We start from the raw sequence: 14809 nt of genomic DNA on the forward strand, positions 1-14809 counted from the left end.
TTACAAACTAATACAGGAAACAACAATTATTCAGCCTTCAGGGTTCAACTTCTGGAGCTGTACTAGTAAGAGGGAAGTTACTTCACGTTCAGTACATTACATTTTCTGCTGTCATAGCTGAGGGCAAGGCTAAATCTGGCCTTGAGTTTCATTTTAAATGATGTTTTAAGTTGGTGTATTACAGGAGGGAAAAAGCAAACCATTCTTGCATACCCACACAGGGAACTACAAATGTAGTATCTTTTGGTCAAACAAATGCCATGAAACCGTGGCAATGTTACAATTTTGGGTGCATAAAAAATTAAATTTTCTTTTAGTTAATATATCCAGCCTGATGACTAAGGATGTACTGGCTGGAATGGCTGATAAGTGAGGTTCAGTTAGGCAAGTGCGTGGTGCTAGGGACATGCTCTCACGCAGGATGCCTGGTCTACACAGGAGCCTGATTCCTCTCCAGGTTCTATGTCACCCCCTTGTAGAGATGCCCTTAGTTCTCTGGAGCATCTCAGGTGCTACCAAAGTCCTGTGCTCAGGCAGCTGCATTGAACTCTTGGTGGTCTTCTGCCAGGGCCAGACAAAAAGCAGTACTCATGGCTCTGCTCCTGCCCCTTGCAGACTCGCTGCACAAATGTGGTCAAATCTTGCTCCTACGCAGAGCCTCTGGCAAGCTGTCTAGAAATCAGTTTAAGATAATCTATCTAAATCTGTTTAAGATAATCTATCTTTTTCTGAGACTGTTGTAGCACTCAGCAAAAGAAAGCAGTCACACATCTAGTACACAGACCAGCTGTTATCATTTAAAAAGTCAACATATGCCAGGAGTGACAGCACAGACCATGTCCTTCTCAGCTGCTCGGCCCCCGTGCAAAATGAAGATTGGTCCAGTGATTCCTGAGGTGCTGATGTTGTTGGCTTCTGTTCTTTTGTGGTCTTGCATGCAAGTATGTACACGTGAATACAGCCTTTGGAAAAGCGAGGCTTTAAAGTGTCTGCTGTTCTAGTACAGAAAGAGTCCTTCTTTTGTTTGCCAAAGCGGACGAGTAACTCCCACAACCTTATTTCTGTGCTTTAGCAGGGGAGCATTCATGGAAAGAAAAGCCTGCACAAAGCTGCTCTAGCAGCTTGGTAATATGACACAGGAATAAAACAAGCTGTGCTTACATTAGCCCGCAGTCTGGGCTGCGTGGAAAGAGCTATATGCAAAAGTGTAAAAACGAAAACCATATGCACCGTTTTGCACATTTCTCCAGAACCCCTCAGACAGTACTTAAATGCCATGTTATTAAGGCAGAATTCTGCTGTTCTGAGAAAAAGTGAACAGAGAAACATAGGGACAGAAATAACAGAAAGAAAGAAGTTACAGAAAGAAAGAAGTTACAGAAAGAAAGAAAGAAAGAAAAGAAAGAAAAAAAGGCTTTAACTTCAGCAATAAATAAACCTTTTCTTGACCTTAAAACTAAAGTAATTCCCCAATCAATAAACCTTTTGTGAAAGCTCTGTCAGATAAAGAGAACTTGCCTGCCTAAACACAGCATATGGACATGCAAGTCCAATGCTACCAGTCCGTGTAAGTACAGATGTAGGCAAAGCTTTTCAAAAAGACAAATCTACCTTCATTTTTCTACCACTTTAAAGCGTGATTAAAACCAGACAAAATCTGGAACATTAAAGACATTCAGACATCTCATTACTACTGAGATGAATACTTATTGGCATCCAAGCAGTCTTTAGAAACATGGCCTAATTTCTTCTATAAATGAATATATACATGACGATATAAATAAAAGTATCTATTTTTCTATTTTCCCCACCCAAGTTATCACTTGCAATTGTAAGATCTATCGAAAGAGGTATGTACATAGAGAAATCAAAATTAAGAAAAAAAAGAAAAAAAATCAAATCTAACATTAAATAAGTTATTGCATTTCTGCTTTAAAAATAAACTAGCTTTACGCATTTTAATTTTCTACTGCTAGTTTTTATTCACCAATCATCAGTGAAGAGATACACTCTACACAGAAAGAGCAGCCGTGGAAGTTTTCACAGTCAAGCATCTGACCTTTACAGGCTTCTTATTATTTAATTATCTTTGAGATGTGTCTTAATTTCCTCTTTATTAGAGATGCCTTACATCTTCAATAGAAAAATCCTGAAATAATAATTTTGCCTGCTATTATGGCTGGGGAAGCGGGATTTTTATGCAAGAATTGTTTCAGACGCTTGCAGAGAGAAAAAAGGTCATTACAAGTAACATCAAGATTTGAAACAATTGGTCTGACTTCCTGTTCCTTGCAAGTGCTGTGGATCTAAGCAGCAGCAAGCAGAAAGCTGAACTTAACATTTAGTGAGCAGTGTACCATAGGATCACGTACAAACATTATTTGCTGAAGCTGAAAGGGATTTAAGAACCAGGAGGAATGTTTGATCTGTTAGGAGTTGTCTGAAAAGGCAGACACAGAGATAAACTCCAACACTGGAACATGCTCACCCTCTTGGCTCACTTCAACTGAGAAATGAGGCTGTTCGTCAGTTTTGAGGAAAAACGTGAAAAGATTAAGGGAGCACTGATAAAGCTGCTGTTGACTTCCAGCTGCTAAAGTTTTAAGGGCTGTGTCACTATCTATCCAAAATCATCATCACTGTTTTACTGAGAACAGCAAACAAACTCTGGATATGAGGAGTGCAAACTAATGTGAAAAGTTTCACCTTTGCACAGCCCTCTTTCCATTTCCAAATCCAGGCTCAGCCCATGTTTGCTTTTTATTAAGTCCTATAAAGAGAACAGACTAGATTTACACATGGGCTGGATGAAAGGGAAATCTCACCAAGCACACTACCACACCTGCTTGGAGTGGGGAATTCTTGCAGCTCACAAAGCTCAGGCAGAGGCAGTTCACCCCACATTTCTGTCTCACCTTGTGAACCTATCAGACTGGGCTGGATTTGGCTAGGATGGAGAGGGCAACCTCCTGTCTTCTTGCCAACCTTCTGTATGGACTAGTTCAATTCTCACGGAGGACCTTACACTCTGTGGCCAGCTGCATGTTTAGAGGAAGACACTTTGCAGTGCTGCAGCATAACCTGAACCTGCTCTGATAAGCATTTTCAGTCAAGCAGACCTGTCAACAGAATGTCATTCATGAGATCAAATACACAATGAAAGAAAACCCTAATAGAACTTGGCAGGGACTCATAAATTCATTTTTTGCTTTCTACATGAATTGAGTGACTGTATCTTTTCTAAATACTACCTGAGACCTATGAGCTTGGGCACACTCACAGAAGCTAGGCAAGAGCAGAAAGCAGGAAACAAAGCATCAAAAAAAGGGCTGGCAGCAACAAGAGAGTAATCAAAAAAAAAAAAAAATGCCCATCTGACAAGAGCATCAAATGTCTGCTTGCAGGGGGGCACACAGAGCCAAAGTCGAAAAAACTATTTGCAGAGCCTGCAAAGCTCTGCTGTTACTTTGTAGCAGAGAGATCAATAGCATCAAAAATTAGGCGATTTTCCTTCTTGGCACAGTTCTCATATGTTGCTGTATTTCTTTTTCCATGCAGAGCAAAAAAAGGAGTTGTGACTGTGGGCAGGAATGGGTCACTAACTAATTATCTGCAGAGGGTTAGCACAAGGTGGAAGTGCTCCACGTCTCTCTCTGAAACAGAAGGGCTAAGATGACCATACTCATGAAATAGGGGAGAATGAAGCTCTTCCATGGGCCAGCTGCAGTCTCAATAGCAGTTAAGGAATTCTGATCCAGCAAAGTACTTGCTGAACTTTCAGCCTCTTTAGCCTAAGGAAAAGTTCAGAAAAGGGTAGCTGGGACATTAAAACCACTTTTCCTCCTTCAGAGTCCTGAAGATCTAATAGTACATGGGCGACTTTTAAGTCAAGTAACTGAGGCATTAAGGAGATAAAAGGAAAGTGCAAGCCAGAACAGATCACATCCTATGTTACTCTGCACAGTATCCTGACTCCTCAATATTTACATGAAACCAATTTAGATTTTTCCAGACTTTAGCAAAGCAAGTGTAAACAACATGAATGGCTTTGAGACTCTAAGTGGATCACACTTCCGTATCCTCTCTGAAGTGGAAATTGCTAGAGTTTAAGTTAGGTTACACATAAGCAGCAAAAGCAAGAGAAGCAAATTTGAGCTACTCAGATGCTTCCTTTTCCCTTTGCTAAGAACAAGCTAAACACAAAGGCATTTTTGCACAATGCTAAGGAAGCCATTCTTGTCACCTCTCACACAAGGAGGGTTCCCTGTTCCATGCTTGCCTCTGTGCCCTGCAATTTCTCCTCTGTGAGCTCAGTCCTATTGTGAGGTATTCCTCTGCTGGTACCATTCCCGAGTGTGAAGTGCTGTCCTAGAGACTGCATGGGGTAGGTTACATGCTGGGCCATTGCAGGAAGGGCACATGCCTTGTGGTGGGTATTGCCGAGTGCTGGATGTGCTGGCAGCTCCTCACAAATCACACTGAAGCTCGTCTTGCACTTCAGTGGAGGAAACTACTTACAGCAGGGTTTTTTTATGGATGGGAGAGGGGGCAGAAAAAAACTGTCCTTTTCTTAACTTCAGCATTGTCTCATGTAGAAGATAGGGGATAGATAGATAGATAGATAGATAGATAGATAGATAGATAGATAGGTAGATAGATAGATAGATAGATAGATAGATAGATAGATAGATAGATAGATAGATAGATAGACAGATGCATCCTATCCTGGGTGTTTTACATGTGTTTCCTGGTGCTTGCTGGGTGACAAGCTGGTAAACAGTGATGCTCTCCTCTCACAGACAATTGGTTTTGCTTTTCCTTTTGATTTCTCAAAGGCCCTGCACAGCTGAGACTGCCTGAGCTCAGCAGTAACAGCTGCTGGAAGACACTCTGACTCCACAGATGCTCTTTTCAGGTTCTCAGATGTTTCTTGCTTCTACTGAGCCGACTTTTGGCTAAAGTCTCTCTCTCAGATGTGCTGACTCCAGCTTATTCCTCAGCCTACTATTTTGCTTCACTAGACAAGATTGCTCTAAATAAATTACCACTATTAGGCAGATAGAGGCAGATTGTGAATCCACAAGGTGCTTCTCAAAGAAGTGTTTCTATTAGGAATTTCAGAAAGTGCCACAAATGTAATTTACAAAAAGGTTAATTTATTATTGAGAGACCTTGACTGTGCATTCCTTTATAATGTAATGAATTGTAATTCAGAAGAATGGGATATAAAAATGCTATTAAAAACTGAAAACTTTTTCAGAGTGATCTTTTTCCCTCCACCTGAATTTCCTGTATTATTCAGAAGTATAAGCTCTGACAGGTATTACAAGGCTGTATTCTCCCCAGGTTTACATTCAGTGCATGTAACAGGCACACATTTTGACACCACCTAACCCTTCAGTGATGATGCTTCCACACCCATTTAGAAAACAGGCCAAGTTGCCATCTCCTGCCCTCAAAATCTGTGCTAATGTTCCTGAGTGGATTTAGTTATAGCTTTATCACATTCCAAAGCTGTATAATGGACAGCCTCACAATTTATGAAATTACCTGTGTGTTATCAAACTGGGAATACAGATGCTTTTTTCCATTTTTCTCCAGTTTTCACTAGAATAATGGAAGCCAAATCATTCCAGGCAAGCACTGCACAGTAATTGCAGTTGATACTGTCATACAGAGCCTGCAATGATTTGTTGGCTCTGAACAGCTCGGTCTGTTGAACACAGCAGATAAGACTTGGAAAATCAGCACTCTTTCCATCCAACATGTTTATTGCTGAAGTAAAAGCTATTGCCATTTATTTTGGTGAGTCCTCACTGGCAGAGGATGTTTGCCTGGAGCAATGACTGCACAATTTGGCATTATGAACTTATCATTATGATCACCAATATCAATTTTGTGCTTTCTGCTACTATCTGTGATTATTAATTAATGCTTCATTCATTTTCCTAGCAGTTCTATCACCCTTCTGTCTCTGGGGAAATGCCACTCTCCTCAGTTTTACACGGTGAGCAGCTGAAGCATGAGCCTAGGCTGGGGCAGAATTAACACATCAATCAGAATTCAGGAGTTCAGGCTGCTGGTCCTCTTCTCAGATTATCAGACCCTACTTCTTCCTGCATCACACCTATACTTTTCAAACTCTCTCTCTTACTGTAAACCCTATGCTAGTGGAATAATAAAGGGATAATTTTTTAAGTGATATTGCCACAGGAATCAAATTAAATGTCAGCTTGCCTTGGGCAGTCAACACAACTCCTCTGAAGGTTCCTCACACCGCACAAACAGATCTAAGTCTCATGTGTGACTTACTTGTTTGGTGTTGCAACTTTACACACTGGTTCATAAGCACTGTCAGGTTGCTTTATCCTCTTTACTTGGGCATTAAAAAAAAATAACACTTCAGTACACAGTATTTATGTACTTACAGTCTAGCAACCAAGTCTGTCCAAACTTCATGAATACACTAGAAATGGTCTGAAGCCTTAGAGTTACACAAAACACCTGACTGATTTTTTTTTTTTTTAACAAACTGTTGAAATCTAGATTGAGGAGAAAGGTACCAACTTGTTAAAGCTATTACAGTGTTTTTGTGGTACTTATACAAATGCTACACTTTTCTGCACAAATTCTAGCCAAGAAGCCACATTTTCCTACCTAAAATTTTACTTAAGTCGTTTTCAAAATGCATAGCTTGTACTTAAACATGCTTTTTTACACTACAGCTTTGTGTTGACATACAGCTGCCAGTGCATAAAGTGATTCCCACCTGTGTAGCAAAAGAAAACTTCCCTGTTTCTGAATCACAGAAACACTGAATGATTCAAGGTCAGCAGGGAATATATTGAATATATCATGGGCTTCATATGGTGGACTGTTCTGCTTATCATACAGTCATGAAGGTACAGCAGAACAAACCCCCAAAAAATAGATTGTCTTGAAGACAATCTGACATGCTTCTCACCCACACCATTCCCTTGATGCTCAAAGGCAAATTAAGAATGCCTTTTTTTTTTTTTTTTTTGTCTTCTTGTTTTTCCCTATATTAGTGCAATGAGGCCAAGAGAAAAGTCTGGCTAGAACACTTAAGCATCACTTTGGAAACAAGAACAAGTAGTGACAGTGCTTTAAATGTGTTTTCTGCTATTAGAGCCTTACTGATTTCTTTCCTGTGCTGGGAAATTTTGAACTGAAGACATTCTTAGACAAGGAAAAAGAAGCTGCTGTCAGAAGAATATATTAAGTGATTGTTGTAAGTAAAAAATCAAATTACTAAAGTAAACTAAAAAAAGGTAAATCCACATTCTATAGAGTAAGACTGCAATTTCATAAGTTAATATACAACTACTTCCAGTGTTGCTCAGCTGTAAACGAGACAGAAGATCGCATTTCCAGGTTTTAACTTTAAAACATATTATTACAGCAGTTTCCATTTCTGCATTAGATAAACTTCAGTGCTAAAATGGAATATTGGGATGTTAATGACTCTGCTTTAACAAGACCTAAACTTTTTAATTAACTTGCCAAGACAAATTACAGCCCATAGCTCTTAGGTAACTATTGCAGACAGCTGAGACTCAACACCAATGCTTCTGTTGGGAGAGGGATTAATGGCAGCTTTGGAATGAGTCTGCTTTTTTCTGCAAAGAAAAAAAGTCCATTAAACATTGTGGTTAGAAGAAAGCTGAGTGCTAGTTTTATGGACTAATCTTTAAATTACAACCAAATGAATTTAGGTGTATGAACAGTTTTAGTAGGTCAATCAAATTTAAAATTAAATATTACTGAATCAGAAACAGATTTAGATATTTACAAGGTGGAAGAAGAATACTCAGTGTGCTGTGAGGCACCCACTGGCAGCATCTTTTCCTCCTTGGACAGCAACAAATCCATGCCTGTGAGCTGAACTGACAGGGCATTTTGTTGTCAGAGAATTCAGAATACCTGTTTAGTTAATTTGTTCTTCTTAAGCAATCAGCTTCTTTCTGTTAGCAAGGAGAAACAGGGATTCCTGTTACTGTGTTGCTTCTACCAAGGCTTACAGCGCACTTTACTGGAGTTTTAAACCCAGTACTCTCTGCCTGAACTCCAGCTTGAGTGATTTTGATGGTGTTCAATGGGAGGACTGTCACACAGAATTGTGGAATGATGCTGCTGTCTGTTCTTCAATAATTTATATACCTCTGATCCAGAAAGAGAAAAAAGCCAATCAAACAAACAAAACATCAAACTAAACAAACAAAAGCCAACTAAAAAGAAGGAAAATCAAAGTAAGAAAATAAAGCAAGGATTTTCCAGCTTGTAATCCTGATGTTTGGCACTGGGCAGAATCTTGTTATGGTTATAGTTACTTAAAAGGCCTACAAAATACTTACTCAGCATTTAGGGTCTAACAGTATTCAGCATGTTGCTAAATACAATCCCTTCCAAGCATTTTCTCCTAAACCACACAAAGCCGTTGTGCAATTTGAGTACATGCGTTAATACCTGGCCCCAAGGCATATTTATGAGTTTAAGAATAATAGAGGAAATCCTTACCAATAGCAGTAGTAAGAAAAGAAACCACTTCCGACTCCTTGCCATCATTGTAGAAGGCTAAATGCCATATTCCTGAATCTAAATACTGGATAAATCCTGTCTCGTGGCTGGCCAAGGGCACAAAAGCTCTGTGCTGCCGCTGAGGTCCTTCCAAGCTTCTCGCCTCCTGTGTCAGTAGACGTCTTCCATCAAGGAGCTCGACAAAGTCAAACTGAAACATAAGAGGGAATGATGTTTGTGTGTTCATCAGGTTTCCTCAAGCTTAGTCTCTTATTCTGGGTCTGCAGAAACGTCATAAACAGGATTTACTCTGGTAACTCAAGTACTTTCCTGGACTACCTGCAAGTGACCATTTTGGAAATAGGTAGTATATGAATGTATTTTCCTATAATTATATAGGAAATATATAATAATATATATTTTTTTATATATATAGGTGACTTGCAGCATATTGACCTTACTGCGGTGTTCTCATTCTGTAGAAATAAAGGCAGGAAAACATGAAACTATGTCTCAACTGCACTGTAAATATGACACTAAGCAGCTTATTTGTTATCTTTTTTTATGTCTTGGCTAATACGGAAAATAAGACAGAAAAATATATCTAGCCCAACTGGGTTGTTTGTCAGAGTTGCTAGGGAACTTTACTTAAGGGAAGAGTACTTTCCTTTTCACCAAGGGAGAAGTAAGAAATATTTTAAAGTGAACTCTAGTAGAGATTTTGCGGAAGTATTTTGCTTAGCCAAAAAGGGTTTTATCTTAAAACAATTGGAAAAGTGATTAAAAGATCATAGAAAATGAAGATGGAAAAGAGATAAATAATATAGAAAAGCCCCATTTAAGGAGTGGCACTAGGTATTTTCCTCAAAAGCATGCATTTACTTTTTGCAAGGGTAACTTCAACTGCTTTGCTTTACATACTGCAACTCCTTTTAGTTCCCTATTTAAATAACCTTCCACTGATTTTCCACAATAATTGTATTTTGCCTGGTTTATATTAATGAGATGCGGCAGATATAAGTCTAGCAGACTTCACAAATGTTAAATGAACCTTATCTAATCTGACTTTTATCATGTGTTTAGATGACCGGGACACCTTGCAAGCAGAATCCAACAGTTGAGGCACTATTCAGCTTTTCTGTTCCCTGACTTCACTTGGTTTTGCCTCTCTCATCCAGTTGATCAGGGAAGTTTGTGATTTTTTTTGGCAGGAAGAAGACAAAGGCAGAAAGAAGCCACCACTTATTGCTGAACCCGTAAGTGTTGCTGCACTGAATGGCTGCTGAGTGTTAGTTGACTGTGGCACCAATATTTAGGCTGTTTATTCCTTTTCACTTTACTGTAGCAAAATTTGGGTACTTGTTTTTAAGTTGTCTGGTATGGTCTTCAGAGTCAACCAAGATAACAACTTGATGACATGTTCTTTCCTATGTAGGAAAAGTTAAAAAAAGTTATGCTACTTATTTAAAAAAAGAAGTGTTTATTTCCTAGAACATTTTGAGCAATAAGCTATATATGACATAGCTCGCATATTAAATGACAGAATTCGTCCCTAGATTATTTTAATTCTGTATCTTGTTGGTTTACAGGAAATTATCTTTGAAACTTTTAATTTTTTTTTGTTGTTATAATTCAGTACACAGATCTCAAATTTGGCGCTGAAGTATCTTTTTGAGAACGTAAAAGCTGCCACACTGCAAAGGTCATTCCTTTCAGGTGTCTATCCAAGTTAGCTTTGCTAGAGATAGAGCTTCTGTTTTGGAAAAATATGATGTAAATATAAATTATAAAAATATACAATCTAAAATCTACAAAATATACAATCACATAATTAAAAATGTACACTGTTTCAACTGTGCATTAGGCACTGCCAGCTGGGCAAGGGAGGGGGTTTGTCCTGCTCTGCTCTGCAGTGGGGCAGCCTCACCTTGAGTACTGGGGACAGTTTTTGGTGACATAATATAAGAAAAACACTAAACTCTTAGAGAGGGTCCAAAGGATGGCCACGAGGATGGTGAAGGCTCTGGAGGTGAAGCCGTGAGAGGAGTGGGTCAGGGCACTTGGTATGTTCAGCCTGGAGGAGAGTGAGGGGAGACAACAGTTGTGGTCTTCAGCTTCCTTATTGAGGGGAAGTGTAGGGGAAGACACTGATCTCTTACATCTCTGTGGTGACCAGTGACAGTACTTGAGGAAACTGCATGAAGCTGAGTCAGGAGAGGTTTAGGCTGGATATTAGGAAAAGGTTTTTTCACTCAGATTGTGGCTGAACACTGGAACAGGCTCCTCAGGGAAGTGGTCACAGAAGGGTTTGGACAATGCTCTAAGGCACACGGTATCATTCTTGGGGTCTCCTATGCAAGGTCAGGAGCTGGACTTGATGATCCTCATAGGTCACTTCCAACTCAGCATATTCTATGATTCTATGAAAACAACAGAAGGATTTAAGAGGAAACGGGTGAGTGGTGGGACCCATGTGCCTCTAGCCACTCTGAGCATGAGCTCCTTGCCTGGGTTGATGCCTCATCAGGTCTCAGTGTGACCATGCCTGACACAGCTGAGCAGGACAGTGACAGAGGACATCATCATAGAGTTTGAATGCTGAGAATGTCTCAACAGAGCTTGAGTTTGAGTAAGGAACAAGTGAACTGAAGAAAGTAAAACCAGTGAGAAAACCCTAAGTGTTTCTATATTCATTCTAGAGCATGATGGAACAGCTTGATTCAATTTTTAAAACAGAACTTGAGAAAGTTTTCTAGAATCACTGGATTGCAAGCTAAGAGACACTTCTAGGATGCAATCTGCCTCATAGTAAAGCAGACATCTAAGAAATGTCCTGTGGATTGTGCTTACAAGCATCCACTTCCTGCTATATATTAGATGTAGTTACCCAGAGCTTAGTGAGATGAAAACCATTTCAAGGCACTCAGGTACAGTGAGCTGCTGTTCTTCCACTCCAATCTGGGTTATGCTTACTTGGGGCTTTCTGCCAAAAACATTTTTTTTTTTAAATAAATATTTGCAAGATGCTCCTGCAGATGTTGATAACTTTGCCAAGCTACTAGTTACTAGTTGTAAATATTAATTGAGCCACAAATGGAAGGGGCTTTACTGCATTTTAATACATTCGAAGATTTTTAATAGGCAATTAGTTACTGTCAGCAAGGAAATCACTGATAAAATACCATGTTAATCAATTCAAACTGTACGAATGGAAAAATGCCCTCTGCAAGCAGTGACAACCTATTCTAAAATTTATGATTTATTAAAATTTGGCCTAGATTAGAATGAGTTTAAAAAAGGATTTGATCTAGGAAGATTAAATCTAATAGACCATAACAAAATTGTGCAACTTATTATAATTTGTTGAGAAGACTGAGAAGAAATATCTTTTGCTAATAGTAAACTATTTTGGGCTTCTGCATGATCTACTTCTAAGACTAGAGAAATTTTGAGCTTTCATTTTCTTCCTAGTTATTAGTGACGACAGTTGTTGGCAGCCTAAAATAAAAAAAAAGCACCACAGCCAGAGAAAGTTTCCTAAAGAGAATTTGGAATAGTTTGTTATTTTAGCATGGATAGGTAAGACTTTGAGCATTGTATTGAGTTTGCACAGCCAGGTTTTGGTAGCAGGGTGTGCTGCAGGGGTGGCTGCTTTGGGAAGCTGCTGGAAGCTTTCCTTGTGTCTGACAGAGTCAATGCCAGTCGGCTCCAGGACAAACTTCCCACTGGCCAAGGTTGAACCCATCAGTAATGGTAGCAATTGTCACCTCCTTGATAACTTATGTAAGAAGGCAAAATAATTATTGCACAGAAGTAACTGCAGCTGGAGAAGAGGGGAGTGAGTGGACCAATTATGCAGACACCAAGGTCAGTGCAGAAGGAGAAGCAGGAGATGTTCCAGGAGCTGGAGCTGAGATGTCCCAGCAGCCTGTGGCACAGACCATGGTGAGGCAGTGGTGCCCCTGCAGCCTGTGGAACTCCAAAGGGGAGCAGAGATCCCCTTCCAAGCAGCCTGGAGAGAAGACCCATGCAGGAGCAAGTGGATGCCTTGAAGAAGGCTGTGACCCCATTCAAAGCCTGTGCTGGAGAAGGCTCCTGGCAGGACCTCTGGCCCCATGGACAATGGAGCCCACACTAGAGCCCATCTGCTTGCTGGACTTCTGACCTTGTGAGAAACCAATGACTGCACTCCGTGGAAAAAGTGAGGTTTATGTGTCAAATTTTAGGTGTTCTACTTAAACAATTGAACCTATCCATGTAATAACTTCTGTTCCATAACAAAATTTAAGAATGACAATAAAACAAAATGAATACAGAGTTCTGATCTAAAGTTAGTATTATGCAATCATGACTTGAGTTTTTCTTTAACTAACACAGGATTTTAGGTTAAGTTATATAAGGATTTTAAGTTTTCTCCCTGTGAAAAGACAGTGATTAGAAAAGGGCAGTAACAGCATTACTGTGGCACTGAAATTATGATCTGCTGATCCTACTGAAATACTTTAATTCTGCAGAAAAGTAGGCAGAGAAGCATAGATTTATGACACCTCTTTGACAGAAATAAGTTGAAGCTGTGTTAATATGTACAAAATACCATATTATCCACAGAGATCATAATAAACGTATCTGTTTGTTCAAAAACAAAAAAAATAGGCAGGGTACTTCTATAAATCACTAGTATTTTCAGCAAATAGTAGAGGGCAAGGGCAATATACATTAAGATAAACCTACTAATTCTTCAATAACCTGCTGATGCAAGTGGGAGTAAGATACTTTGCATTGCCAGTGTATTATGCCCTAATATATTAATCAATCTGGGTAAGAGCAGCTTAGAAGCTGAAACAGAAAGGAGAGAAAATAATGTATAAAATCCTTACTTAAGGGGATGGTTCTTCAGAGCTTTCCTCACAAAGTGATTTTTTGATATGTTTTTTGTCAAGGTGTGTTAAAAAAGCATCTGCTTTCATTTTAGTCCTACAGAATAGTAACTGGATTTTGATTTCTGTCTAGGTTGGTGGCTTTCTTTTCTTATACACTAATTACTTGGCCCTGACAAACTTCAGTCTAAGCTGACAGTCAGCATACATCATGTGAAGGGTTGGCTCAAGGCATTCCAGCATGGAAGACAGAAGTCAATCTTGCTCCAGTAAGGGTGACCAACTGGAGTCTTGCTGCTCTTATCATGAGATGGGAAAGGCAGTGGCTGGAAGACAGACAGACCTGATGTATATGAATCTGCTGAAGAGAAGATTTCTTTGGATGCAGTTTGAGTGTGGCTGCCTTTGTGCAAAGCACTGGATGGAGAAGATGGTATCTTCTGTTGCTTGGAGAAACCAACTGGTGACCACCAGCCTCACAAAACCCTTCTTCTCTGACAGCCTGCTGCCTTGGGCAACAGCCTGCTCTGCCCCTGCCTACAGCCCACCAGATTAATTTGTGTAAATTTTTTCAACTGTCTCTTGATTCTCATGCTCTGGATAAATGATCTTGGGCATCTTGCAAGCATGCAACAAAATCTTGAAAGAAATAGATGAAATAAAACAATACATCATACAAGCATCAATTTGAGACAACAAAATTTAATTGACATAAGGTCCCATTACCTGTGTGTGTGATGGTGGGAGTCCTTTTCTGCCATAGATGCCAACCAGTGCAGCCTTTCCTAAAGACACATTGAATTTCAGATGCACAGGGTGGTCGATGAACACCTGAGATCTCCAAAATATACCAGGAGGGATCTTCTGTGTGGCTCGTCTGCCTACATCAATTTCTCCGGAGTCTATAAAACTGTCGTCTGGAAAGAAACTACTGGGCTTTCCTGCCAAAACACAGGAACAAAATTCTTGAATTAGTCTTTAGATCCTGAAAGTAATCTAATCATACTGGTATCTCTGACACTGATCTTGAGAAACAGTCTATTAGTATCCTGGAGTCTTCAGAGTACTTTGTCTAGCCAATCCATACAATTATGAGAGGAAAACTGGCAGGATTATTTCTGGCTTCAGTAACTGTTTTGTTTGAAAACATGAGCAGGGGAAGAGCAACCTGGAGAAAAAATGGCCTTTTATTTAAATTGTAACATCAGATAGTATGTAATTGCATTCCAAAGATAAGAATTAATCATCTGACATTATATCCTAAATTAATATAAGTTTAGGAATGGAGAAGTCATCATTAAATTAGTAAAGAGAAGTGTAGCGAGAATGAGATAGACGTGCCACAGAGTGGAATGGTGGTGTGGAGAACAGCAGCATGAACAATGCCCAAGTGG

General features: G+C 39.6%; 1 protein-coding gene across 12 annotated transcripts in view; it reads right to left on the minus strand.

The window, feature by feature from the left end:
• Positions 1-14809, minus strand: part of TENM4 (teneurin transmembrane protein 4) — a 1208276-nt gene that overhangs the window by 164477 nt on the left and 1028990 nt on the right. For all 12 annotated transcript variants that reach the window (XM_066175594.1, XM_066175595.1, XM_066175593.1 and 9 more), the window contains 2 exons: positions 14142-14356; positions 8539-8749 (listed from right to left, as the gene is read on the minus strand). In XM_066175594.1, coding sequence (XP_066031691.1) covers positions 8539-8749; positions 14142-14356 — 426 coding nt within the window. The remainder of the gene's footprint in view (positions 1-8538; positions 8750-14141; positions 14357-14809) is intronic.

Source organism: Chamaea fasciata, unplaced genomic scaffold (genome assembly GCF_029207755.1).
Source record: "Chamaea fasciata isolate MVZ Bird 193981 ecotype frontalis unplaced genomic scaffold, bChaFas1.0.hap1 SCAF_2, whole genome shotgun sequence".
Taxonomy (NCBI): Eukaryota; Metazoa; Chordata; class Aves; order Passeriformes; family Sylviidae; genus Chamaea; species Chamaea fasciata.